General features: G+C 37.4%; 1 protein-coding gene across 1 annotated transcript; it reads right to left on the reverse strand.

The window, feature by feature from the left end:
- Positions 1–14,458: 14,458 nt before the first annotated feature.
- On the reverse strand, positions 14,459–22,032 carry LOC107789198 (eukaryotic translation initiation factor 4B2). The gene is made up of 3 exons (XM_016610972.2): positions 20,589–22,032; positions 16,276–16,962; positions 14,459–14,792 (listed from the first exon to the last, which is right to left on the reverse strand). The coding sequence occupies exons 1-3, from the start codon at positions 21,773–21,775 to the stop codon at positions 14,768–14,770; spliced, it is 1,899 nt and encodes a 632-aa protein (XP_016466458.1). The 5' UTR covers positions 21,776–22,032; the 3' UTR covers positions 14,459–14,767.
- Between the last annotated feature and the right edge of the window lie 5,088 nt (positions 22,033–27,120).

The raw sequence follows: 27,120 nt of genomic DNA on the forward strand, positions 1-27,120 counted from the left end.
CACCAAGTCTTGGTGGATCCAAACAGATGAAAGGTAGCAAAATCAACTCCATTGGTCTCAACGATCCCCATGTTCCGAAGAACCTCGTGACAACTATCCAGATAATCCTGGGGATCCTCAGTAGATGCACCATTGAATGTAGAAGTGAAGAGCTTGGTGAACCTATCCAGTCTCCACAAAGCATTGGCGGACATAGCCGCTCCATCGCCGGTCTGAGCTACTACACCCGGCTGAACTGCCACAGCTGGTTGAACCGCTGGAACCTGAACCTGGGGAGCTACCTGCTCTGGAGTGGGAATAACAGGAGTCTGATCCCCTCCACCATCCTGAGAGGTGGCTGGTGCTATGGGAAGCAAACCCGCTCGGGTGACACTCTCCATGAGGCCGACCAATCGGACCAGAGCATCCTGAAGAACTGGGGTGGCAATGAACCCCTCTAGGACCAGAGTTGGGCCCACTGGAACTACTGGGGCCAGAACCTCCTCCTCAAAATCAACCTGAGGCTCCACCACTGGTGCTGCTGCTCGGGGCTGAGCTTTGCCCCTACCTCGGCCTCTAGCACAGCCTCGGCCTCGCCCTTTACACCTAGTAGAAGCTGTTGCTGGGGGCTCGAGCTGCTAAGCGGTAGATGAGGAAGCGCGTGTTCTCGCCATCTGCAATAGAACAAAGTAGAAATACAATTAGCATTTGAGGAACAAATCCGAACGACAAGTACAAGTGTGAAATTTTCCTAACTCTATAGCCTCTGCGGGATAAGTACAGACATCTCCGTACCGATCCCTCAGACTCTACTGAGCTTGTCTATGAGTTGTGAGACCTATGTAACCTAGAGCTCTGATACCAACTTGTCACGACCCGGATTTCCCACCCTCGGGAGTCGTGATGGTGCCTACTAATGTGAGCTAGGCAAGTCAATTCTTAACTGCTACTTCATTAACAAATTACTTCTTTTGACAATTATCAGTAATATCACGAAAACAACATAATTAAATGAATATGCGAAAAACGTAAATTAAAGAAACTGAACAATAAGGCGGAAATCAACATATGCCTCTACCCAAGAACTGGTGTCACATTACTCACGAACTTATAAGAGTACTAAATACAACCGTTTGAAAGAAAAATATAAATTGTTTGTCTCGGAAACATGAGATAAGAGAATGAAATAAAAGATAGAGGAGACACGGGGCCTGCGGATGCCTACAAGGCTACCGCGGTGTCTCACTGGACTGAAGGCTGGCTCCCGCGCTACTGCTGCTGTCCAAGACCTGGATCTGTGCAAAAGAGCACAGAGTGTAGTATCAGCACAACCGACCCCATGTGCTGGTAAGCATCCAGCCTAACCTTGGTGAAGTAGTGACGAGGCTAGGACCAGACTCCAAATAAACCTGTGCAGTTCATATATATATATACAGCGAAAATAAAGATACAGGAATAACTAGTCAATGCGGGTAGGGGAAACATGTTGTGGGGTGAATATAGTTCCGAATAGAAAGGCATCAAGTAAGTAAGGAAACAACATAACTAGAATATCAACAAGGAAGCAGAAATCAACAATTTGCACGGCATCACCCTTCGTACTTTTACTCTCATTCTCACCAAAACAATACACTGTATCACCATTCGTGCTTTACGCTCTTCCTCACCCAAACAACAATCACAAGGCAAATAGGGTAAGGAAATCTAATACCTCGAAATAATCAAATAACAGTAGGTAATGAAAGAAACAATATAACTCGGATATCAACAAGGAAATCAGAAATCAACAAATGCACGGCATCACCCTTCGTGCTTTTACTCTCTTTCCTCACCATATAATCAATAAAATCAGCACGGAATGGTACATCATGCGGCACGGCATCACCCTTCGTGCTTTACACTCTTTTCTCACCATATAATCAATAAATATCGGTACGGAATGGTACATCATACGGCACGGCATCACCCTTCGTGCTTTACACTCTTTCCTCACAATAGCAAACAATGCATGGCATCACCCTTCGTGCTTTTATCGCTCTTCCTCACCCAAACAACAATCACAAAAAAGGGGCAATGGATTAAACAAATAATAAAAATAATAGAAATCCCGGCAAGAGAATACAATTAAACAGCTAAGTCCCGGCAAGGGAACAATTCAATAACTCGTTCTCTTTCTTTCACTTCTTACTTTATATCTCACTCTACCACTTGAGCCAATGTTCCAAAGGGTTTCATTTATCTCATATACTTTCACAATTCGTATTACCACTCGAGCCAATGCTTCTCGAAGTTCAAAGATCATAATTTCTTTCACATGCTTTTTACAACATATAGAAATCATCATTTAGGCATGAAAGATACAACAAGATCAGAATATCTACAATACAAAGACTCGCGGCCATGCTAGACACCAACGTATAGATACTCGTCACCATGCCTATACGTCGTACTCGACAATTAGCACGTAGCAAATAAGACTCAACTCCTAATCCCTCAAGCTAAGGTTAGACCAAACACTTACCTCGAAGCTTTGAACACCACTCAAGCCTCAATTATAGCTTTACCCCCTTGATTCCACCACCAATCCGCTCGAATCTAGTCACAAGTTACTTAATTACATCAATAAGTGCTAAATGAATCAACAACAATGCATGCAAATGAGTTTTCCCAAAGTTTTACCCAAAAAGTCAAAAATCACCCTCGGGCCCACGTAGCCGAAACCCGAGGTTCAGAACAAAACCCGATTCTCCATTTCCCCACGAATCCAAATGTATAATTTATTTTGAAATCGGACCTCAAATTGAGGTCCAAATCCCCAATTTTGGAAAACCTAGGTTCTACCCAAAACACCCAATTTTTCCCATGAAAATCTTTGATTTTAAGTTGAAACCATGTTAAAAGATGTTAATGATTGAAGAAAACTAGTTAAAAATGATTTACAATTGATTTGGAGAAGAAAGGTTTTTTGAAAAATCGCCTCTTATGTTTTTGGGGTTTTGAAAAGTGAAAAATAATCCTGTCTATTTATACCCCTCTCAGACCCTCACCGTGGACCGCATAAAAAGGACCACAGCCGTGGAGCTCCACCGCGAACTGCATTAAACAAATTGCGGCAGCACAGGCCTCCCTGAAGACCTGCAGTTCAACACCCTGTGCAAACTGCACAAAGGCGATTGCGGCCGCACAGCCTCCACCGCGCCCCGCACAAAGGCGACCGCGGTCGCGCTGGCCCCTCCGCGGTTGCACGCGATTTCTCGCGGACCGCACTAAAGGGTTCAGAGACCTGCAACTTTTACAAGGCTAAAACACCTCCAAAACACACTCGAGCCCTCGGGGCTCCTAACCAAACACATGCACTAACCCAACAACATCATACGAATTTATCTGTATGATCAAATCGCCAAAATAACCTCAAAAACAATGAATCAAACCTCAAAATCAAGAGTTTTTCCAAAAATTTCATCAAGTTCAAATTTAAGATTTCATGTCCGAAACACGTCAAACGACGTCTGATTTTAATCAAACTTTACAGAAACCTCTTAAATCACATATAAGACCTGTACCGGGCGCCGAAACCAAAATATGGGCCTGATACCAATACGTTCTAATCAATTTTCATTTCAATTTTCCTTGACAATTTCAGAAAAATAATTTTACTCGAAAATTCATTTCTCGGGCTTGGGACCTCGGAATTTTATTCTGGGCATACGCCCAAGTCCCATATTTTCCTACGGACCCTCTAAGACCGTCAAATTATGGGTCCAGGTCCGTTTACCCAAAATGTTGACCGAAGTCAAATTTATTCATTTTAACATCAAAACTTAGCATTTTTCACAAAATTTCATATTTAAGCTTTCCGGCTACGCGCACGGACTGCGCACGCAAATTAAAGCGACTCTAAATGAGGTTTTCAAGGCCTCAGAAGCACATAATGGGTAAAAAACAGGTGATGACCCTTTGGGTCGTCACACCTTGTAATAGAACGGTTTGATCATTTGGTTGTCATTTATTCTCCTTAATTGGTTTTGCTAATACTTTAATTGTGTTCTGATTACTTTGTTGCGTTATCACCTGTTTTCTCCTTATTGCTATTTGTTGCTTTTGCTTTCCCTTGTTAGCGTTATATTGTTGTTCTTTCCATGTTTAGATTTATATTGATATCATTCCTCTGTTAGCTTTATATACTTTGCACAGGTTATTATGTCTAGTGGGTGTCTTGACTTGTACCTCGTCACGACTCCACTGAGGTTAGTCTTGATACTTACTGGGTACCAATTGTGGTATACTCATGTTACTCTTCTGTATATTTTTGTGAAGATCCAGGTACTGCGAAGCATGCCAGACGTTAGTTAGCCGTTTGGAATTTGCTGCGGAGACTTCAAGGTATACCTGTCATGGCGTTCGCAGGCCTTGGAGTCACCCTCTTGTTTTATTTCTATTGTTATGTGTTTTAGACAGTATTATAGTTGAGATTGATCTCGTGTATTCAATTAGAGCTTTTGACTCTATACCACTTAGTTCTGGAATATTATGTTGAGTTTTTGCCGCTTCGGCCTGTATTACTCTTATTTCCGCTTTTATGTTAAACTCTATTTTTGTTATTTCATGCTTTAATTATTTTGAAAAATGTTTAGAGACTAGCTTACCTAGTTTGGAGACTATGTGCCATCATGACTTCTAAGGAGGAATTTTGGATCGGGACATTGTAACAACCCATGGGTCGACTTTGATTATGTGCTTATGCCAATTAAAGTGAATACTAAATGGGATTGAAAATTACATATACGACTATGAGATATGCAAGTAATGATGCAGTTGTTCGTGAAACATTGCATCTATTTGCTATCTTCATACCATTATTGTTGGCTGCTACTCCGTTTTATGAGCAAAGACATGACATTGCAAGGGATCGCTCTCATTATTTGGGAAAAAAGAATCTAGCTGATCCATTTTCTCTTTTATCAGTGAAAGACTTGCATGACCAGGAAAAAGCATAAGTGGTTATGTTATTTTATATAATCTTCTTCTGTTTTTGTTGTTTTATTGTCATCTTATTTCTTTTTATTTATGTTTTTGTATGTAGTGATTGCAATATATATTTTTGTGCATTTGCGGAGTATATTATTGAAGGTAAGAAGATTCCTGCAGACAATTACATCTTTAATTCTGAACGTCTTCGAACCAGATTTGATTCGTTAGTATACCATTATGGGAAGGAGCGGGTGAAAAATCTGATTAGTGAATATGAGGTCACTGGAATATTGAACAAACCTTGTGTTTCGAAAAGGTGCAACACGAGGAGTAAGAAGTAGTTTTTTAGGTTGTAAGCGTTAGTGATGGTGTTGATTAATTAATACTCTCATATAACTTTTTGGAAAAGTAGTATTATAACTGTGAACATTGAAAAATTACTGATGTACTTTAGGAAATTTCTGATTTTTTGCTTCTGAGTATGCTATATGCTGAATCTTCTAAACTTCTTTTAAGAAATCTTGAATTTAGTCTTTTGTTCTATAATAGTGCTCCTTCTGCAACTGTTACCTTATGCTAATATCATAATTTTTTGTATGCTTTTATAAAAAAAAAAATAGTTGATCAAAGTTAAAGATATACCAAGACCACTAGGAATACCAATTATTATAGTACACTCTATTATTATACCAAAGACCCATTAAAGATACTAGTAATGATCAAGAATATTGGGAATACCAGTTATCGTGGTATACATACGATACCAGTTATTATCGTATACTTTATAATTAGGCAAAATACATAAAATGCCACCTGATCTTGTAGTCAAATCTCCTTTATACACTTGTTGACCATGAAAATAATTTTACACACCCAAACCTTGTAGAAGCGTATCAATGACACACCATTTATATGTTTGACCATGTTCATGTGTGTCACGCATGATTAAGGTCGTGACATGTCTCAGTAACTTAAAAATAAAACAAAATAAAAAGAATTCATCCAAGTTTTATTAAAAAAATAAAGAAAATGAAAAGGAACTCCCTGCCTAACTCGACAGAGGATCCACTCCGGCCACCAATGTTGAGAGCGATCTTTGTATAATAATTTCACATCTTTCTACAAATTCCTCATTTTTAATTCCACAAATTCATTAGGTTCCAAATTATGGCTACAAGATAACTCATTACACCACCTCCCCATTCATTGAACCGGTAGCTGGAAATTTTTATTCAAATTTTTTCACAGGTTCGAATTTTGGCAAACCCAGCAGCCGATTAAAAAATTTAAGCCCAATAACTCTTAATATCAATTTTATAATAGCAACAAAAATTTAATTTAGTAAACAAGCCCAACAATTCGGTCCAAATAATTTCTAACATTGTTTCGAGATTTCTCCGCCCAACCGCTAATTCGAAAACTCAAGAAACCCCAACTATGGAGGTTCAAAACTTTCTCCTCCCAAATGACGATTCAAAAATTCGTCACCATCATAAATCGTCAAAAATTCTGAATTGAAGAGGAAAAGACAGAGACAATGACTAAATTACCCTATTTGATTGAATGTTATGGTGTAAATTTGTAGATTTGGCTTCAGTTTTTTATGGTGAAACTGCCGGCGAATTGCTCAGACCAGATGGTATTTTTTCTTTTTTTTCTTTTCCATTTTGGTTTAATTTTTGACAGATGGAACTTAAATAAGATTTTGGACATAATTTATGCTCCTCATACACTTATTTTTTGTGTTAAACACGCGCATGTCGGCTAAGCAAAATGGTGTGTCATTAACACACTTCTAAAAGGTTTGAGTGAATACAATTATTTTTGCGGTCAACATGTGTGTATAGGGGATTTGACTACACGGTCAGGTGGTATTTTATGTATTTTTCCTCGTAATTATACCTAAGACTCACTGGAAATACCAGTCATCATGGATCTGTTATACTAGGGGGAATACCAATTATGATAATATACTACTAGAAATAGTTGTATACCAATACTATGGAAATACCAGTGATCATGATATGATATGTTATACCAGGGGGAATATATTCAAAAGTTTACTATCATTACTGGGAATAGTAGCATACCAACACTATGCTACCCCCAACGTGTTGGTACCATGGTATACCATTAACCACAGTATACTCTATAATATACCAACTATAATGATAACTAATTAACCATGGTATATGAGGAATAGCAGTATACCAACATTATGGGGGAATACCACTAATATGCTATACTATAATGGGAACACCAGTCTACTATAGTAGTATACCAAATTATAGGAATATTAGTAAACATGGTATACTTTATAGCATACTATCATTACTTGGAAAAGTAGTATACCAACACTACGGGAATACCATAGTTTGGTATCCATGGGAATACCTATATCCAGAGTATACCAACTATAATGGGAATACTAGCAACCATGGTATACGAAGAATAGTAGTATACCAATATTATGGGGGAATACTAGTAACCATGGTATACAGTATACTAACACTATTGAGAATACCAGTAATCTTAGTATACTCTGTAGTATACCAAGATTGGGAATAATGGTATACTAAGACCCTTGGCAATGCCAATAAATATTGTATACTATAGAGTATACCAAGACCCCTGATAATACCAATAATCGCGGTATTACTGTATACTTTGTGGTATACCAACTGTAATAGGAATACAAGTAACCATGGTATACGAAGAATAGTAGTATACCAATATTATGGGGGAATACCACTATGGTATACTATAATGGGAACATTAGTAACCATGACATACTTTGTAGTATACCTACTATAGTAATATAACAAAACTATGGAAATACCAGTAACTATGGTATACTTAGTAGCATACTATCATTACTTGGAAAAGTAGTATATCAACACTTGGGAATATCATAGTGTTGGTATCATGGTATACCAGTAACTAGAGTATACCAACTATAATGGGAATACTAGTAACCATAGTATACGAAGAATAGTAGTATACCAACATTATGAGGGAATACCAATAACCATGGTATACTCTGTAGTATACTAACACTACCGAGAATACCATTAATCATAGTATACTCTATAGTATACCAAGATTAGGAATAATGGTATACTTCATAGTATACTAAAACCCCTGTCAATGCCAATAAACATGGTATACTACTAAGTATACTAAGACCCCTGGTAATATTAGTAATCATGGTATTACTGGTATACTTTGTATACTAACGACTCTTATGAATACCAATAATCGTGGTATTCTATAGAGTATACCAAGAATAGTGGCATACCAACAGTATAAGGAATACAAGTAATGATGGTATACTCTGTTGTATACCAAAATTGTTTGGAATAATAGCATTCTCTATAGCGAAATAGTTGGATACATTAGCACATCATCTCATTAAGTGAAAAACAAATTGAAATGAAAGAAAAGAAGTTGAGATACATAAATCCAATATATTTCTTGAACTTTATTCCAGAATATATATGAGTAATATTATTACTGTAATCCAATGAAACAATTTGATACTACACAAATTTCTAAAACATTAAATGTATGTTAAGTGCTCTTTGGAGGATTCATACACGTTTTACGGTTGTGACCTCTTGTCCACATATTCCACATATAACTTTTGATCTCTTGGATTTTTTTTCAAGAGACTTTTTGTATCTCGATTTCTGTGGCCTTCCCGGTTTGATCTTCCAGCAGATCATACTCTGAGATTTCTGTAGGGATCTCTCATGTAGTTTCATTAGGTATGTGATGCACTGATTCTTCATAAGTCGTAATCAAGTACTCCTTTTTGTAGTATACTGAGCAGTATTGACATGGTTCCATATTGAATTTCTTAATAATTGCCAAAGCATGCCAACATGGAAGTTCATCTAATTGAAATCTTTTGCAACTTACACTTTCTTTCCTCCATACTGACAATATATCTGCTACCTCTATCATATACTGTATAGAACAAATTATTTGATGACTTTACCTATATTATTAAAACAGATTTATTAGTGCTATATAAAAATTGTACCATAAACTGCTCTAGTGTAATATCATACAAACTGAAATATATCTAATAAGTATGGTCATAAAAATTATACCATCATCTTCATGCAGAAATAAAGTTTTCTTCCAACGTATCTTCATACTTCTGTCCAACCTTTATAAATGTTTCTGTTGCGAGCTTTTTGTTACTGTAGTTCCAATCCTTAATCAAATTTATCATGAAATCTAGCAACGGAGTTACTGGGACATCTCTTGCAGACTTATTAGCTGAATTCATAGATTTAGCAATGTTAGATATCATTATTGTTGTTCTATTAACTTTTGAATGTGCTCTTGATCATTTGTCATATCCAATATCAAATAGATATTTCTAAACCCTCTTATCAATTGTTTCAATCTCTGCCAATTGGTAATTGAACTTGTCAATTGTGTATGCTTTGGCCATTTTGAAAAATATTTGCGCAAGTAGGTTATGACTCTTCTTGAACTTCGCCTTAATGTTGTTCCAGAGGTGGAAAATATAGAAATAATGGGATACCTCTAGATAGATAGTAGAAGCTGCATTTGCGATACACTCATGCCTATGTGACACTATGCACATGTCATCCCTAAGGCCATATATATCCCTGAATATTCTGAAGAACCATTCCCAAGATGTATCATTTTCTGAATCAACTACTGAGTAAGCAAGAGGAAGAACTTTACTTGTATAAAAGATTTGAATTATTAATAGTATATCATTGATTTAAGAAAAAAAGGACTTTATAAACAGTATAATATTTGATGATCTATACTTACCTGATGCATCTTGCATGCAAGTTGTGATTAAGGTTCATCTGTATGATGTTTTCAGGAAAGTCCTATCAACTACTAGAATAGGCCAATAATATCGCCATCCTTTAATTGTTGCATAAAGTGCAACAAATAGATACATGAAGCATTCATCTTCTGACTTGTGCAGCTTAGTAACAGATCCTGGATTTGTTACCTCCAACATCTAAAAATATTTCGGTAGCTTCCCACTACCTAGGTTTCCTCTCAACATTTCAAGAGCCTTTTCCTTTGTTGTCCACGCTTGCTTGTAGTTCATGGTGACGCCATAATCATTCAACATATCATGTTATATGTCTCCAGCAGTGTACTGACTTTGGGTCAGTATACTTGTATTTTACCAAATTTTCTATAACTGTTGAAGTAGCCCGACATGTATCAAATTTTTCATCAAATGGGCATGTATAAAGTTTGTTGAAGCTTCTAACTTTGAAAACATGAGACTTGTTTAGCCTTGATGCTTTAAAATCCCATGAACAATTTTAATATACACAATCAATGAAGTACCTGCTATTATATAGATCTGATGTTAGTTTATAACATATGCAATTAAAATATGGTATACTATCACAAATGTGAAAGTTACAAATAAATAGTAAACCTAACTTGTTGAAACTAAGACAAATAAAACTACACCAGGCAAAGCAGATTACATCATTAGCTAGTATTTTTTGTGATATAATCTGGTGTTCGTAAACTTATTCAAATACTAATACCATACACACCTTCTCGAACATGATTTTTTAACTTTGAAATGGAAATTGTTCTTGATTGTGTGATACTTCTATCACATTAGGTATGGTCTCCTTATCTTTGAATAATTGGCCTACTTTAACCTTTTTATGTAAAGCATTTGTAATTATATTCATATCATATATTGATTTCCATATTCTTATCATTCTCAGATTTTCCTGTTGTTAACATATCAACGGCTTCATCTTCATGGTGCGATACTGCTTTCACGATCATGCTTTGTATTCTTAGCCTTGGCATTGCAACTGTTCTTATAGTCGAGCAGCTCGCATATGCATTATTCTCTTTGAATGTAATACGCAGGAAAAAAGCTCTCACATCCGAATTTGTCTCTTTCAACTTGATATACATCTTCAAAGCCATATCATTATTTACTGTTAATGGTGGATAACCGTCTTTAACATGATACTTGATATCAACTGTAGTCATATACTCCTTATGAAGATACTTTGCAATCTCGAAACTGAAAATCATCGAAATTCCAATTCGATTGAATAACATTCCATCAACTTCAAAATCTCTAAATAGATCATCATCAAACCAACACCCACTAGGATGTAGCAACGTAGGTATTTCGACCATTGTTATATTTCAGTTTTGAATCAAAAAAATTAATCCGAAATTTGTCAGAGCGATAATTTTTCCCAATTTTTCTCCCAAATTCGTCTGCTCACCAACAAAAGCGCAGACAATAGGAAAGCAACGTATGTATTTCAACCATTGTTATATTTCATCTTTGAATCAAAAAAATTCTCCCAAATTTGTGGGTGCTTTAATTTTCCCCAAATTTTCTCCCAAATTACTCCGCTCACCGACAAACGTGCAGAAAGTAAAAAATTCTTAGGTTTTATTTGAGTTTGCATTTTATATAATTCATCGGCAACGAGAAGTACGCAGAAAATCACGCGTATTGTGTTGGGGGAAAACGGGTATCGGGTGGAAAGATTTTGGGGTACCAACGGTAATTAGAGGTTTTAGGGGTATGGCTTGTAATTAAGTTTTAATAGTGGGATATATTTGTCCTTTCCCCGTCCGAAAAGATACCAAAATTTTCCTTTTGTAATTTCCATACACGTGCCTTCCGTCTCAACTCACAACTATCTTTGATAAAATCTTTTCCATGCAATGAAATAGCTTAGGCCTACTAGCTATGATGTCGTAAGCATTCTTGATTTTATCTCCCATTTTGAAGCACCCCATGTGACTAAGAATTAAAAGAAACATTTTAGCTTATCATAGTCTTTCAATTAATTCTTTAAGCTCCTTAAAAGCTTCTAGAAAACGTGTGTAAGTAATATGTACTTGTATTGTGTCCTATCTAACGTGTAAGCTCTTATATAATTAGTAGCTCTTAAATTTACATAATACATATTTAGAAATTGTTAAAATTAATGCATACATATTTTAAAAATATTTGATTAAATATTAATATTTAAAAAGCTAATCAGTATTGTTCCATCTTTAATACCTCTTGTGATGAGGTTAAAGGTCATACTGTCCGACCAACTCTATCTCTGTTATAATTTTCAACGATGACACGATCAATTAAAATTTCTCTTTACTTTGAACTATGCAACATATATATTATGTAAAGACGATTTAAAAATGAAAGTAATTTTACAAATATTTCTAAAAGAATTTTCTTTTCCCAAAATGGAAATGAATATGCAGATATTTTGACACGTTGTGGGCAAATATGCTAAAATTACCACGATACTATTTCATATTCCATGGAAATTCTATCCACATGACTGAAGTAGGATTTATAATGTTCTCCAATAGCGCTAAATGAAGTTGATTTAAAGCCTGATATTAACATAAATATAGGTTGTACTAAGTTTTCAAAAGTAATAACGTTACTGCCAAAATAGCTTTGAACACTCAAGATCAAAAAAACTAAGTATTCGCGAGAAGCACAGTACATATAAAGACATTAAAGTATAAAGAGAATTAACACTTGTTTTACAAAGTTGTAGGATCGGAGTAGTTCTAAATAGCTAGCAGCAAAATTGGAGGTGTAGTTCCAAAAAGCTAGTACGTATGATACCAAACCACCATAGCATAAAATTGAAGAGTAATTATTTTACATAAGAAAATGAATCTAATAGTTACCAAAACGTCATTATCAAATTCTTAACATTCTAAGAGTGAGTGATCCAGGTCTTGTGTATATGCTCATGCGGCTTCTTAATCCAAGGCTTGGTCTGCATCATTGCTGCATATGCAATTAATCTTTCTGAGAGTTTGAGAAAAGAAGTTCATAGTGATGCAATGGATAGTAATTACGTTGCCAATGCCATCTCAACTTCTCTTTATAGGCAACTTCTCTTGTGTAACTGAAGATTTAATTATGTAAAAGAATTTTGGGAAGAACGATCTTAAATAGGGAGATGAAAGATAATTAAGTTGGACAATTGTAACTTAAACTTTATGCTATAACTTAAAGGGAACTGAATGAGAGTCTGAAAGGTAACGTGGAAAAGAAATTCTCCAAACCATTGTGTTATAAGCTCTCCAAACGTCCTCGGATTTTTATTATATATCTACATTTAGTAGATGAATATGGTCCATTTAATGAATTAGTTAAATGAATTTTGTACATTAATTATTCAAGGCAACTCCTCAAATTCTCCAAATTTAATTTTCTATAACAGCAAAGAGAATTTTGGTTAATGTACTATTTTATGAATGAGGTAATATATTTATTTTTCTAAGGGGTATTGCAGTTGTTAGCCTTTTATTTCCTCATTATATAGAGGTTAAAATGACTTTTTATATGACTTATCATCAATAACCCAGGTTATTCTATAATTGTTTGCAGTTTCCATGTTCATATACATTGTATATGAACAGATATCGGTAGCTTCATATATTTGCTATAATGTGTATTTACTTTTTTGTATAAATATATTGTATATATAATATATATTTGATTGAGGATAAAATAGGTATTCAATTTTTCGTGGACATTTTAGTAAATCAACTTTACCTAAAAGTTTTCATACTTATAATATAGTATGATGATGATGATTAAATTTAAAGTTTATTAATATTTTTAATGAATATATCCCATTAAAATAAGAGTACTCACACTCAATAAATAACCCAAAAGTTCACCTTTGAAAAGTCAGGTTACTACATAATGACTAGAATCAATCATTTTGCTCACTATTTAATAACACTGACTTAAACGTACCCGAATTTTGTTTTCGAGACATTACATGAAATTGAACACGAATACACATTTTCACTAGCTTTGCCACCCTCTAAGTCCTTTCCCCTACAATCTGATTCCTCCCTTGGTTGGAAAACAATTTGCGAGTATTTGCGGCAACTATGCTGCTAGATAGGCTGGCTATGAAGGATTTGGAGAACCTAATAACAAAGAGTAAGGAAGAAGAGGGCTGCAAAAGCCGATGGAGCTATTTTATTAGAACAAGAACATCCTCTTCATGGGTAAAACCATTGAACTCACAATATGCTAACTTTACAAGACAAGATATTGCCCTACTGTGTACAAGGACCAACTCAAGGTTAAATATATCAACCTCGAATATGTCTCCCTCCACACGAATCTATGCAATCTTTGTATCAAAATCAAGAAAATTTGTTACAAAACGCTTCCTTTAAAACAAAAAAAATTACAAGCAAGTAATCACCGCAATTCCGTATTGCATCAATGGCACAACCAAAGTACAGTTCATGCCCGGGTACATCGGTCAGAGAATTCAAAATAGAGACTGTTACACCATCAGGCCAACTTATAGACGAAGCAAACTTAGTACCTAAATTCAAATGCTTAAATGGCTCATAAAACAGCAGGCATTAATTTTTTTGAATACATGGGAACCATTCTTTAACGAAATAAGCAAAAGCTTTTAGAAGTATCTCCCTACAAAAAGGATTTAAAAAAAAAAAAGTATGACCACAAAATGCACGTTACAGAAGTCATTTGGAGCAATAAACAAAACAGGTAACCTGGTAACCTGCCTCCAAAGAGAAATGGAGGAAAAATACACTTCTACACAACTTTGAGATGAGACAATTAACCACAGCAAAAATGCTCATATCAACACTCAGTAATTCTAGCTTCATCCTTGCAGCAAAACTAAAAGCCAAAAAGATGAAAGTCTGCAATATATTATTCTGTTCTAATTTGTCAGAGGACAAAAAAGCAGGCGAGAGAAGCCAAAGAATCCACAGTACTTGAATATCACCATCTGTCCCTGGATCTTGTCCTGCAAAATTACACAAATATATTAATAACAAACCTTTCTAAATCTTGAGTAATATAAAGCACCAAACAATGAAAAATAAATCCTTGAATAACATATGTCTGCCACTATTTAGCATAAGTAACCAAAAAGGACGAGTAGTGTATCATAAAATCGCAGTATGTCCACTAGATCATTTCTTCCCTTAGTGAGACTACCAGTTCACTCACAATAATACACACTAAAATGGATGAGACTCCGGGAGGGCAAAACTGGAATATACTTGCCCGCAGGAGTCATTAGCAGTTCACATAATAGTATCATACAAAAATTACATCTGGAAAATTCTCAAAAAGAAGTTTCAAGTTGGAGAAAGTATGGAATACTGTATTCCAGCAGGTTCACAGCTTACTATTCATCCTTCTGTCCTCTTTCAGCAACATCTTTGACGTTAAGCTGTCAACAGTACTAAAAAGGAATAATTCACCTGTATGAAAGCACTTTCCTTTTCGTTTCACAGTTTCTTTGGGAATGGGAGAGGGGCTGTCACTAGCTATACTTCTAGGGTCCCACACCTTCACTGTGGTTATCAATCATTTGATATGCTGTACTTTCAATTCTTAACAAAGTCACAAACTATGCCGCAGACGTCATATATCCACATAATCAACAACTTTTCTCCAATAGTTGGAATAATACGAAGAGACCCAGAAGATACATGATAAGAAAAAATTTACAGCACAGCGTGGAAATAAACAGGAGCCATAATCTCATATTCTCATTGATGAAGTAGATTAATTAAGGGTTTAGCTCGGTAATCAAATTCCAATGGCAAATTTATGAATAGAGATCCCACTCCCCCATTCAAAAGTTACACTTATCCTATACTTTCTCCCCCAACATTAGCACACCAGAAAGTGGACATTCATACTCTTCAGTGATAAGATAAGATAAAATGAATTGATGAAAAGATAGAGAAAAAGAAAACATAGTAAACCAATTCCTGCAAGTAACTTATTAGCAAGACAATTCCATATAAGATCTTGAAACTCCAGAGCAACTGTCTGGTTGGAGAATTGTTGTGATGACGGATGCATTAAGAATAGAAATTATCAGAGAAAGCAGAAATATCTTCAAACAAACAGGTTTTATTGGATCTATCTATTCTTTAATAACAGATTTCTCCACAGTACTTGACTGAACCATACTCCATTTGAAATCACCATACTTAAAACAGTCCTACACAATACCTATATCTTGACAGACCCAAAGAGAATAAAATTTAACGAAAACACGGAGGCCAAAAAAAAAACTCATGGAATGGTATGTACGGCAGATTTCCGAGACAGAAAGAGAGATCAAGTCAAGAAAAATCAGGCACAAGTTAAATTTGCATAAGTAGGTAAGTAGAAGCAAACTTATAGTTGCAAGGAAGAAGGACCATGGGCTGTGTGGGTGTACGTATCTGGGGAAAGAGAGAGAGAGAGAGAGAGAACCAGAGTTCTACCTGTCAGACTCCCGGCTGCCAAAAAAACCTCCTCTACCTCCTTGGAATGATCTTCTCTCATCACTAGGTGGCCTTGTCCATCCATCTACACCACCCCGTGATCGAGGCCTTTCCACTTGTTCATTTGGCCTTGCCCATGCGTCAACACCACCACGTGATCGAGGCCTCTCCATTGGGTCAGTTGGCCTTGCCCACGCATCTCCACCACGTGATCGAGGCCTGTCGATCTGTTCACCAGCTCTACGATCTTCATAAGATGCTGACTGTGAAAGGCTCCTCTCAGAAAGTCCAGCAGCCCTGCCTGACCCAGAGCCTGGCCTTTGAATAGGTTTCTGACTGAAACGAACTTTGTCATCCAAATCACGGATCAGCAATTCCAATTCCCGCTCTTTCTGATTAATCACATTCTGTAAATTAGTCTGGTCCTGACCCGAGCTCTGCATAGCTTCCTTTCTGAGCTGTTCTATTTCTTCCTTCAGGTTCCTTTCCCTGCCTGACGCAGAGCCTGGCCTTTTCTGACCGAAACGAACTTTGTCATCCAAATCACGGATCAGCAGTTCCAACTCCCTCTCTTTCTGATTAATCACATTCCGTAAATTAGTCTGGTCATGACCCGAGCTCTGCATAGCTTCCTTTCTGAGCTGTTCTATTTCTTCCTTCAGATTCTTTTCCTCCTCTGTCTCTGGCCTAAAATGTTTAAGCAATCAGGAAGAGCTAGATGGTTAAACTTTCTTTTTTTCATAACATTTCCTTCAATTTTTCAAGGAATTACCAAAAAGAAAAAAAGGCAACCCGGTGCACTAAACTCCCGCTATGCGCGGGTCCAGTGAAGGGGAATTACCAAAAAGAAGAATGATTTTATTCATGATTAGATAAAACTTCAGAAGCCTAAATAACCAATAGAAGCATCTACATTTTGAGCATGCCTTAATATGGTAAATATCATCTTCACTGGTATCTTACAGTACAAATTCTGCAAAGATGTCCACTTAAACATGAATAGGTTACAGCTGTAAACACATTTTTTTTAATCAGGGCTGTATGAACACATATTAGATTCCTGCTAATAGGATATGAGTGCAATCAAAAGGTTTCTTCTTTTTCTTGGGTGTCTAATAGGTAAATGGTATAAACAGGGCACCCATATCATCTACAAAGGAGATCTCAGCCCTTATTCTCACTAATTTTCTACAATTTGTTAGAATCTTTTTAGGAATGAAGCTGATCTATTTCTTGATTTTCACTCACTCACTGAAACCACTATTCTTCTGAACACTAAGTAATACTCCATTCCAGGAATTTACCAGCACGGTGATCAAGAGCACACTGTTCAAATATGAAGTTTGATAGATAAGTTGTTTAAATGAAAGTTTGAAATGTGACAATTTCTCCAGAAAATTAAAAAAAAATTACATTGGAATATCAGGAAAATACATTAGCTAAAAATCGTCTAACCTTTTTGCGCCAGCCAAAAAGGGAAGTGATTCATTGTTATTAGGACGGAAAGAGTACTCTCTAATAATGAAAGGAGTGGTTAACCACACCAAATCACCAATTCCTCAACTTACACTATAAGCAACAACATTCTCTAACAACATTGCAAAATAACGATTCACATTTAGCCGTAATTGCTTGAAAATTCTTGTTTTAATCTTTCCTTTTCTTTGAGGTAAAAGAGACTTGAGAAGAAAACGTTAACAACCTTATCCGACAAAAGGTAATAGGGTGAAAACAAAGATGCAATCAAGTATTTATAAGATAGATGGATATTTATACCAAAAAGCATGAATTTGATGCCTTTAATTATTTTATTTTTTTGGATGGGTAACTTCATGCCTTTAACTTATAGCATCCACAAATTTCCAGTCATTTGAAAAGGCAGATTAAATGTGCTCTCTCTTCAGAAATCTACAAGGTCAGGTAAAGGAGTGATAGTCAATGCTTAAAAAGGTAAAGGAGTAATAGTCCAATAACAGGCTGGAATTCTCTTTCTTGGATAAGAAAACAAGCTGAGTATTGCTTTTCTTGAGGCGAGAATCTAACGGAAACACCCTCTCTACTTTCACAAGGTAGGGGTAAGGTCTGTGTACTCATTTCCCTTCCAAGACCCCACACTGTGAGAATATACTGGGTATGTTGTTGGATAAGAAAACAACAAAGTAGACGACAAATAAGCTTAAGTTTGCACGACATAGGATGTTTCCTGACATACTTATGGTGTGTCCTGACATATTTATTGTGTGTTAAAAAGTACAAGAGTGAATTACCATGCTAAGAGAGATACTACGCCAAGAAATACAAGAGAGTAATGCTTAGCGAATGGGAGGGAGAATTACTATGTCGGTTGCACACAAATCAAAACCTAAGCCTCACCCTTATTTTGCATAAAAAGACTCACCAGCAATAGCAGGAACGTACTGATAAAGGAGAAACCACTTAATGCTTTTCAACATCGGGAAAGCCAATCACATCATAGAAAACAAAAAGATAAATAGAAGTATTAATATGCAACAATCTATTATCTTTTTCAACTTAAGGAACACTAGTTATCACTCAATGGAAAAACACATGATACGGAAAAGATATATAGAAGTATTAATACGTATCAATCTATCATGTATCTTCAACTTAAGGAACACTAAATATCACTGGAAAAGGAAACAAACACATGATATAAAACAATAAGAGAAATAACATTTTTTTTTGGAAATAGAACTATTAATATGTATTAATCTATCGTCTCACCAACTTAGCAAACACCCGTTGTCACTCAATTTTGTGGAAAAGAGGTCTAAATTTCAACTAAGAACGAGTATATCAGGAACTCCAAGCAAAATGGATACCAAAAGTACTGCTCCTTCTGTCCCAATTTACGTATCATACTTTCTTTTTTAGTCTGTCCCAAAAAGAATGTAATACTTCCTTATTTAAAAACAATTTAATTTTGAACTTCTTATTTTGTCCTTAAGATTTTGGTTTGTTTTAGACCACAAGTTTCAAAAGTCTTTCTTCCTTTCTTAAACTCCATGCCGAGTCAAATACAGTCGCGACATAAATTGGAACTGAGGGAGCAGATGGCTACCTGAAACCATTTCTTTCTCTCAATTATTGTGAAATTTCCCCTTCAAAATTTTAAGTTCCTGGAAGCAACTCTTTCAAATTGAAATGAACCCTTTCTTATCCAGAAGTAAGCAAGACAACAAGGGAGATATCAAGGGTTTCGAGTTTCCCTTATCGGTTACCCACTTATTTTCCAAATCAAGTTCTGGTTCAAAAGTTCAATTATTTATTGCCACTGTTTTTAAATAAGATTATTATTGCCACTAATTAGTAAAAACTGGTTTGAAGGTTAAATAGTTCATTTTTCTTAACAGCAGCTGAGTTAGATTCTTTACACAAGAAGTCAGGCAAAAAGCATTGTCTTTCATGTAAATGGTTTCACCATTTGCAGATCTGTCATAGGATGGTGATGGTCGGGCCTAAAATTGTTCGGTCCTGGGATTGCAGTCTGGAGGGAAGAAGTTTGATTATGCCTTTACTAAGTAAAGAGGGTGAGATGGAGAGAAACATCAAGAAATGCTAAGAGGATGTTTTCTCAGCTAGAAGCCTAAAAGAAGGGCAGATGGTGTGATAGTGGGGCTAGGTTAGAAGAACGGAACAGACTGAATGGAGACTTTTGGAGCAGTTGCCAGGAAATTTTGACAGCTAGAAAGGAACCTCAATATCTCATTAATAATGTATAGCATCAACTGTTTTTCAGTTGTCATGGAAATAGGAGAACTTTTGAGCCTACTCATAACTAACCAAAATGTGGAGGTTACTCCCTGAGCACTTTGTTTTTTCTCAGGAAAAGAAAACACCTTCAATTTCATGTTAAATGTGAAAAAAATAGAAACTTTTTTTTAACTAATTGCATGGGGCCAACGGTTCAGAGCAGGTGATTCGGTCAACAAGATAAACACATTCCCTGTAGTAATGAAGATTATAAAATGCTGGTCTAACTTATTGAAATTAGGGAAACCATTAAGTATCATATTATCCAGTAGTAAGTCACCATTTATTTCTATGCATGCTTCACTCTGAAGCTGGTTTCATTCTAAGAGCTTTGAGAAACATACAAAACATACCAATATAACCACTATTGTAGTTACCATCTATAATAGTAAACTTAACTGCACAGTATGGATATACCAAACCCCACATTAAGCAAAGCCCATTTTAGATTACCAATTTAGTAAGTATCAAAACAAAACTACAACAGCATTAATTTCAGCAATTTAAGAAGTGTTAAATAATAGGTAAAGAACCCAGACCTGTCAACCCGTCGATGCTCCAACTCCAAATCAATTTTTTTCCAATCTAAACCTTTCTCCTCAAGCAAAACTTCCCTTGGCTTTGCATCTCCGAAAGGATTCACCTTTGGCTTAGGTTTAACTTCCATCACTCCTCCCTGTAATGCCGCTGGGCCTTCAGACCGGGCTGAATGTGAACTCCCAGGCCTACTTGATTGTGAGCTCGTTGGCCTACTTCCCTTTTTAACCTCAATTTCCATATCCAGCTTTTTCCAATCCAAGCCCTTCTCCGCCAACACCTCCTCTCGTGGCCTTGCCGCCCCAAATGGATTCGGCTTATTCACTTTCACCACACTCTCATTCACATTCTCACTTCCCAATTCCATCTTGGGCGGATCCAGAACCAATCTCTGCCTTTCATGATTTGTTGCCACCTCGCGAGTCCAACGCTCTGGTTCAGGTCCTCTCGATTCTGAGAACCAAGATCTCCCTTGTGGTGGTGTTGTGGCCGAGACAATTGGCTTTTTCGAAGCGCCCCAATTGTCATCACCATCAGCCCTAGAAATTCCACCACCTCCGGTTCCGAGAGAACCGTATCGATTAGTACGGGCTGGACCGGAATCAAGTGATGGAGGGGGTAATGGTTTTTTCATCGAAGCCCAGTTATCAACCTCATCAGCTCTAGATGGTTGATCAAAATCTGAAGCCCTGGAAGGTGGGCCCCTTCGATCATCATCAAATCCACCATATGACCTTCTATTACCACCACCACCCCACGAACCCTCACCATCGGCTCCCTCTCGATCTCGGCGTGGTGGGCCCATACTGCGGGACCCACCATAATTAGAAAACCCACCACCGAGACGGCCACCATATTGCATTTCTTCAGCGGATCGTTCCTTTGGGCCGGTAGGAAGGCGGAGCATCTCGTCGGGAGTTAACCGGGTAGTGGATCCCGACCCATACCCGGTGGGAGTGGTGTAGGCGCTTTGCATCGTGAACTCTTGCAAGCTCATCTTTGTTTTCTTCTTCTGCTTTGTGCTCGCCGCTTCCTTAAGGCTAGGGAAACTCTGCGAGTCCTTCCCGGCGCCGGTAGGCCTAGCCGCTGCCGCGGCAGCTTCGGCGGCGGCCTGTTCCTTTTCCTCGGCTTCGGCACGTTCGGCTTCGGCGGCCCAAGCGCCGATATTTCCCCATGGAGATTTCGACATTTTCGAAGAGAGCAAATTGAATGATTTCTAAAAAAGAGATGTACTTTCCCTTTATTTTCAAAACCTGAGATATAAAAGAGAACGCTGTTCCTTATATTAAATGGGTAGAGATAGATGGGTGTATGTACAGGTCAGGTGTTCATTGGAGCAGAATGGGGCTCCTATTGACATATCCGGAGCACCGACATTATGAATTGATTAGTAACTTCTTTTTAAGGAAATGTTAAAAAAAAAAAAAAAAAAAAACAGATGACTTCATTTTAATAAAAGTACTACGAGTACTTTTTATGTACAGTGTATTCCACGTGCAGCTCGCGTCTTAGTATCAATATTATATACAACAAGAATGAACTAAGTATAATAGCAATTAATGTCCATGTATATTCAACGTGCAATTGAAAAGAAATGAGTATAATTACATTGATGTAATATTGTTAATTCAAATATATTGAACATCTTCTATACCTACAAACGTCAATGTCACGACCCAAACTAATCATGTCGTGATGGCGCCTATCATGGCACTAGGCAAGCCGACACATTATCAAAATAAATTGATATTTTTCATTTCAAAGACAAATCCAAAGCTATATAATATAAAACCTCAAATAAGGAGTTCGAATCAAAACAAAAGTGCGGAAAAGAAAGTCTGATATCGGGGTGTCACTAAGTCATGAGCAACGACTACAACTGTTCTGAAAATAGCAAGACTAACATAGTCTAAGAATAACCAAAATACACTAAAGGGAAGATAAAGAAGGAGAAAAGCAGGACTACAATCGCCAGGCAGCTACCTCGCTATCTCCGATGATCTGCTACTGAGTAAATCAACAATCGCTACCGTGGCCAGAGATACCTGGATCTGCATACAAGGTGCAGGGGATAACGTGAGTACACCAATTCAGTAAGTAACAAGTCCAAACTATGAACTGATAGGTAGTGACGAACTTAACCTTAACAGATAATAGAAATAAACTGTGCAGGAAAAGTAGGCATGCTATCAATTCAAGTATACAGCTCAAACAATAAAATAAATATGGATCTGAACAATGTGAGCTATAACGCGCAGCTAAACTCTACATGCCAATGCACAGAATGTATGAAATGCACCATGTGCTCAATCACTCGGTACTGCATATGGCCATCCGACCTAGGGAAATCCATCCCGGAACATATACAACACTGACTGCAAGTCAACCAGTATCGAGGAAGAAGGGTAATCCAACCCTTTGGAGAAATCCATCTACATGTGTATATATACATGCTCAATCACTCGGTACTGCATATGGCCATCCGGCCCAGGGAAATTCATCCCAGAACATACTCAATGCTGACTATAAGTCACTCGGTACCGAGAAAAAAGGTAATCCAACACTGCGGAAAAATCCATCTCTAGATATCAATACTTCGGACAAATCCATGTCCAGGAAAATTCATCCCTCACTAATATAATCAGCGCTCACTGGGGGTGTGTTACAAACTCCGGAGGGGCTCCTACAGCCCAAACGCTATCATAAACATCAACATAACCGCTGCGGAGTGCAGCCCGATCCCATAATTGTCACTCATAATCAGGCACTCGGCCTCACTCAGTCATCTTTCCAGTCTCACACACGGGCTCACAATGCTATGAAACTAGCCCGGAACAATGATATGATGTGCCAATAAATAACAACTGAGGTTGAGACATGATATGAAATGCATGAATAAGACTGAGTACAGAATATCAATGAAACTAGTGAGATGACAGCAATAAACGACCATTAGGGTCCCAACAGTATCGGCGTAAAGCCCTAACATGATAGCTAGCATGATTTGAACCCTCGGCGTAAAGCCCTAACAACAGTATCGGGTCACTAATCACATAACACATAGTTCGGGGTTTTGAACCCTCGGAACCAAGTTTGGAAGCGTTACTGATGATAGGCTATAATTACATATTTTAGTCGCTTATTGCACTCTAATTTATTGCACTTTAATTGAGTTTGAGTTTTAATCGCTAGTGTTTTACACTAATTGTGTGTTTTATGTCTTATAGGAGTGATTCCGAGCTATGTAGCTGTTTATAAAATGAATTCAAGTGATTTGGAGCTTTGAAGTCTGAGTAAAAGCCCAAAGAATTAAGCGGGGATCGTGTTCGGGGATCAACGGATGATAGGGCAAAGAAACGAAAAATCGAGCAGGTATATTGCGCATTGTCTAGTAAAATACACATAACGTTTCACTCAGAACTCTTTGGGTTCCACAATACATTTTTAGAAAGCTAATTCAAATGGCTACAACTTTCATGTTTTACATTTTTTCAAATTCACAACAAAAAAGGGTGAAAAGTGCGTGGTCGTGCACTAATCGCGCATATGGGGCAGAAAGTGTGAAAAGTGCACGGGCACACTTCCAGGTGCGCGGCCGCGCCCGTCTTGTCCGGAAAAAGTGTCCTCTTTTGCGTAGAAAAAGGTACAATTGTTACGGTCCGACCCTACTTGGTATATATACATGAAAAAATGGTATTTTGAGGACTTTTGGCATAATTTAGACCTAAGGAGGCTAAAGAGACCAGGGATTCGACCTAAAGAGGCAAGAGCACACTAGGAGCAAGGCGGAGAATTCTTCTACGAGTTTTTCAATTCCTTCTTTCTATTTCCATTATTGGTTATGAATTCTAGTATTGCAGTTTTGCATACTATTATGAATAGCTAATTTGTTATCTAGGGTTTTGATGGAACCTATTGGAGGATGATTTTCCTGTTACGTTAATATAGATTTGATGTAGCTTTTTCTCTATTTGTTCAACTACATTTATATTGTGATTGGTTGAAGAGATATCAATCGACCGTGCCTATTTAGTGTGTATTATTCAGGAGAGAGTGAATATTTAGGTAGTTATTGAACAACATCACTCCTAATATATATGAGGGATCAATACAGAGGGTTTAAAGGTGGGATTAAGGATAACGAAACCTTGATGCAATCCGAGTGAGCCGTACTTAATGCTAGCTAGCGTAATTCGGGAGAATATGTCTAGTAAATTGTGGTAGTTACTCGTGAGAGAATTACAACACTCAGAGCGCTCATGATCGATAGAGAAAACTTAGGCAAATTTATAGGAAACATAGCAGAAAGGATTCTGTGACGACCCAAAGGGTCCTCACTTGCATTTAATTGCATTCTATGCTTCCGAGGCCTTGAAAACCTCATTTAGGGTCTCCTCGATTTGCGTCTGCAGTCCAGGCGCGTAGCCGAAAAGCTTAAATATGAAAATCTGTGAAAAATGCTAAGTTTTGATTATAAAATGAGTAAATTTAAATTCAGTCAATATTTTGGGTAAACAGACCTGGACCCGTGATCCGACGGTCTCGGAGGGTCCGTAGGAAAATATGGGACTTGTGTGTATGCCCGAAATCGAATCCGAGGTCCCAAGTCCGAGAAATGAATTTTTAAGTGAAATTATTTTCTAACATTATTTAAGAAAATTTGAAATGAAATTTGATTAGAACATGGTGGTATCGGGCCTGTATTTGGGTTTCGGTGTCCGGTACAGGTTTTATATATGGTTTAAGTCATTTCTGTAAAATTTGGTTGAAAACGGAGTCCGTTTGATGTGATTCAGACCTAAATTGCTAAAGTCGATGTTTTATGAAGTTTGAGAAAAATTGTTTGATTTTGAGGTTTGATTCATTGATTTTGAGGTTATTTTGGCGATTAGATCGCACGGATAAGTTCGTATGATATTGTTAAGTTAGTACGTGTGCTTGGTTATGAGCCCCGAGGGCTCGGATGTGTTTCGGATGTGTTTCGGGAAGTTTTGAGTTTAAGAGAAGTTACAGATTTTCTGCAGTCAAGTGCCCCGGGATTTTACCCTTCGCGTTCCCATGGTCCCCTTCGCGAACACGTAAGGAAAAAATCCCAGGTGCCCAAAGTTTTCTTCGCAAAAGCGAAGGTTGTGACGCGAACGCGAAGCTGAGGGGGGAGACCCTTCGTGAACGCGCCCTTCCACTCGCGAACGCATAAGGTTGAGGGGAGGGGCCACCAAGTTGTTAACTGCGAACACGGTCTCTTGAACGCGAACGCGAGGCTCGAGCAGTTCCTGCTTCGCGAACGCGAGCCGCTGTCCGCGAAGGCCATTGCAGCCTGACCCATCGCGAACGCGATGCATATTTTCGCCTAGTTATTTTAAAGACCCAAAAACAGAACACTTACGGGATTTCTCAAAATTTTACAAAATGTCTTCTTCTCCAAAGCTCCTAGGAGATCCTTGAAGCACTTTTTTACCAAAACTTCTTGGATTCGATTGGGTTGGAGCCGAATTTTAGAGGAAAATCGATGTTCGAGGCTTGAGTTGGCCGTGGAAGTTCGAGGTAAGTGTTTGGTCTAACCTTAGCTTGAAGGTTTAGGAGTTGTGTCCTATTTGCTATTTGCTTCTTGTTGAGTACGACGTATAGGCATGGTGACGAGTATCTATACGTTGGTGTCGAGCATGATCGTGAGTCTTATATTGTGATTTTCATGATTTCGTTATATTATTCATGCCTTGGTGAAGATTTATATTTTTGTTGTGTAAAGTTGTGGAAAGAATTGTGACCTATGAAAATTGAGGAGCGTTGACTCCAGTTGTATAACGAACTGTGAAAGTATAAGTGATAATTGAAACTCTCTAGTATTGACTCGAGTTGTGAAGTGAGTTGTAAAGCAAAAGTGAGAAAGGGAAGAGATTATCACGTTGCACCCTTGCTGGGTTATTGTTGAGTTGTGGTTCCCTTGCATTATGTTCTTAGTTGATATTACGGATGCTTAGGTTGATGATTCTTTGTATTAGGTGTTGTAATAAGTTTAGTTATAGTTGAAGTAGTTAGATGCTGTAACGAGTTTGGTTATAGTTGAGGTAGTTAGGTGTTGTAACAAGTTTGGTTATAGCTGAGGTAGTTAGGTGTTGTAATAAGTTTGGTTATAGCTGAGGTAGTTAGGTGTTGTAACAAGTTTGGTTATATCTGAGGTAGTTAAGTGTTGTAGCGAGTTTGGTTATAGCTATTTTTCCAATGCCGGGATGTAATTACTTATGCCGTCGAATCCCTTGTCGGGATAGTGTAGACCTTATTGATCCCTTGTCGGGACACTCGTTATAATTGTAAATATTATATATGGATCAGGTTGCACGCTACAACAATATTATAAATGGGAGCGGGTGGTATGCCTACCACAAGATATAATAAAATGGGAGCGGGTGGTACGCCTACCACAAGATATAATAAAATAGGAGCGGGTGGTATGCCTACCATAAAGATATAATGAAATGGGAGCGGGTGGTACGCCTACCACAAGATATGATAAAATGGGAGCGGGTGGTATGC

This window comes from Nicotiana tabacum, chromosome 20 (genome assembly GCF_000715075.1).
Source record: "Nicotiana tabacum cultivar K326 chromosome 20, ASM71507v2, whole genome shotgun sequence".
NCBI lineage: Eukaryota > Viridiplantae > Streptophyta > Magnoliopsida > Solanales > Solanaceae > Nicotiana > Nicotiana tabacum.

Bases quoted from the DNA above. Each gene is read 5' to 3' on its own strand.
- LOC107789198 (XM_016610972.2), bottom strand. From the start codon at position 21,775: ATGTCGAAATCTCCATGGGGAAATATCGGCGCTTGGGCCGCCGAAGCC. The intron at 16,963-20,588 runs GTCTGGGTTCTT...TAAACATTTTAG, and splicing joins GAGCATCGACGGGTTGACAG to GCCAGAGACAGAGGAGGAAA. The intron at 14,793-16,275 runs GTAGAACTCTGG...GTAATTTTGCAG, and splicing joins GGCAGCCGGGAGTCTGACAG to GACAAGATCCAGGGACAGAT.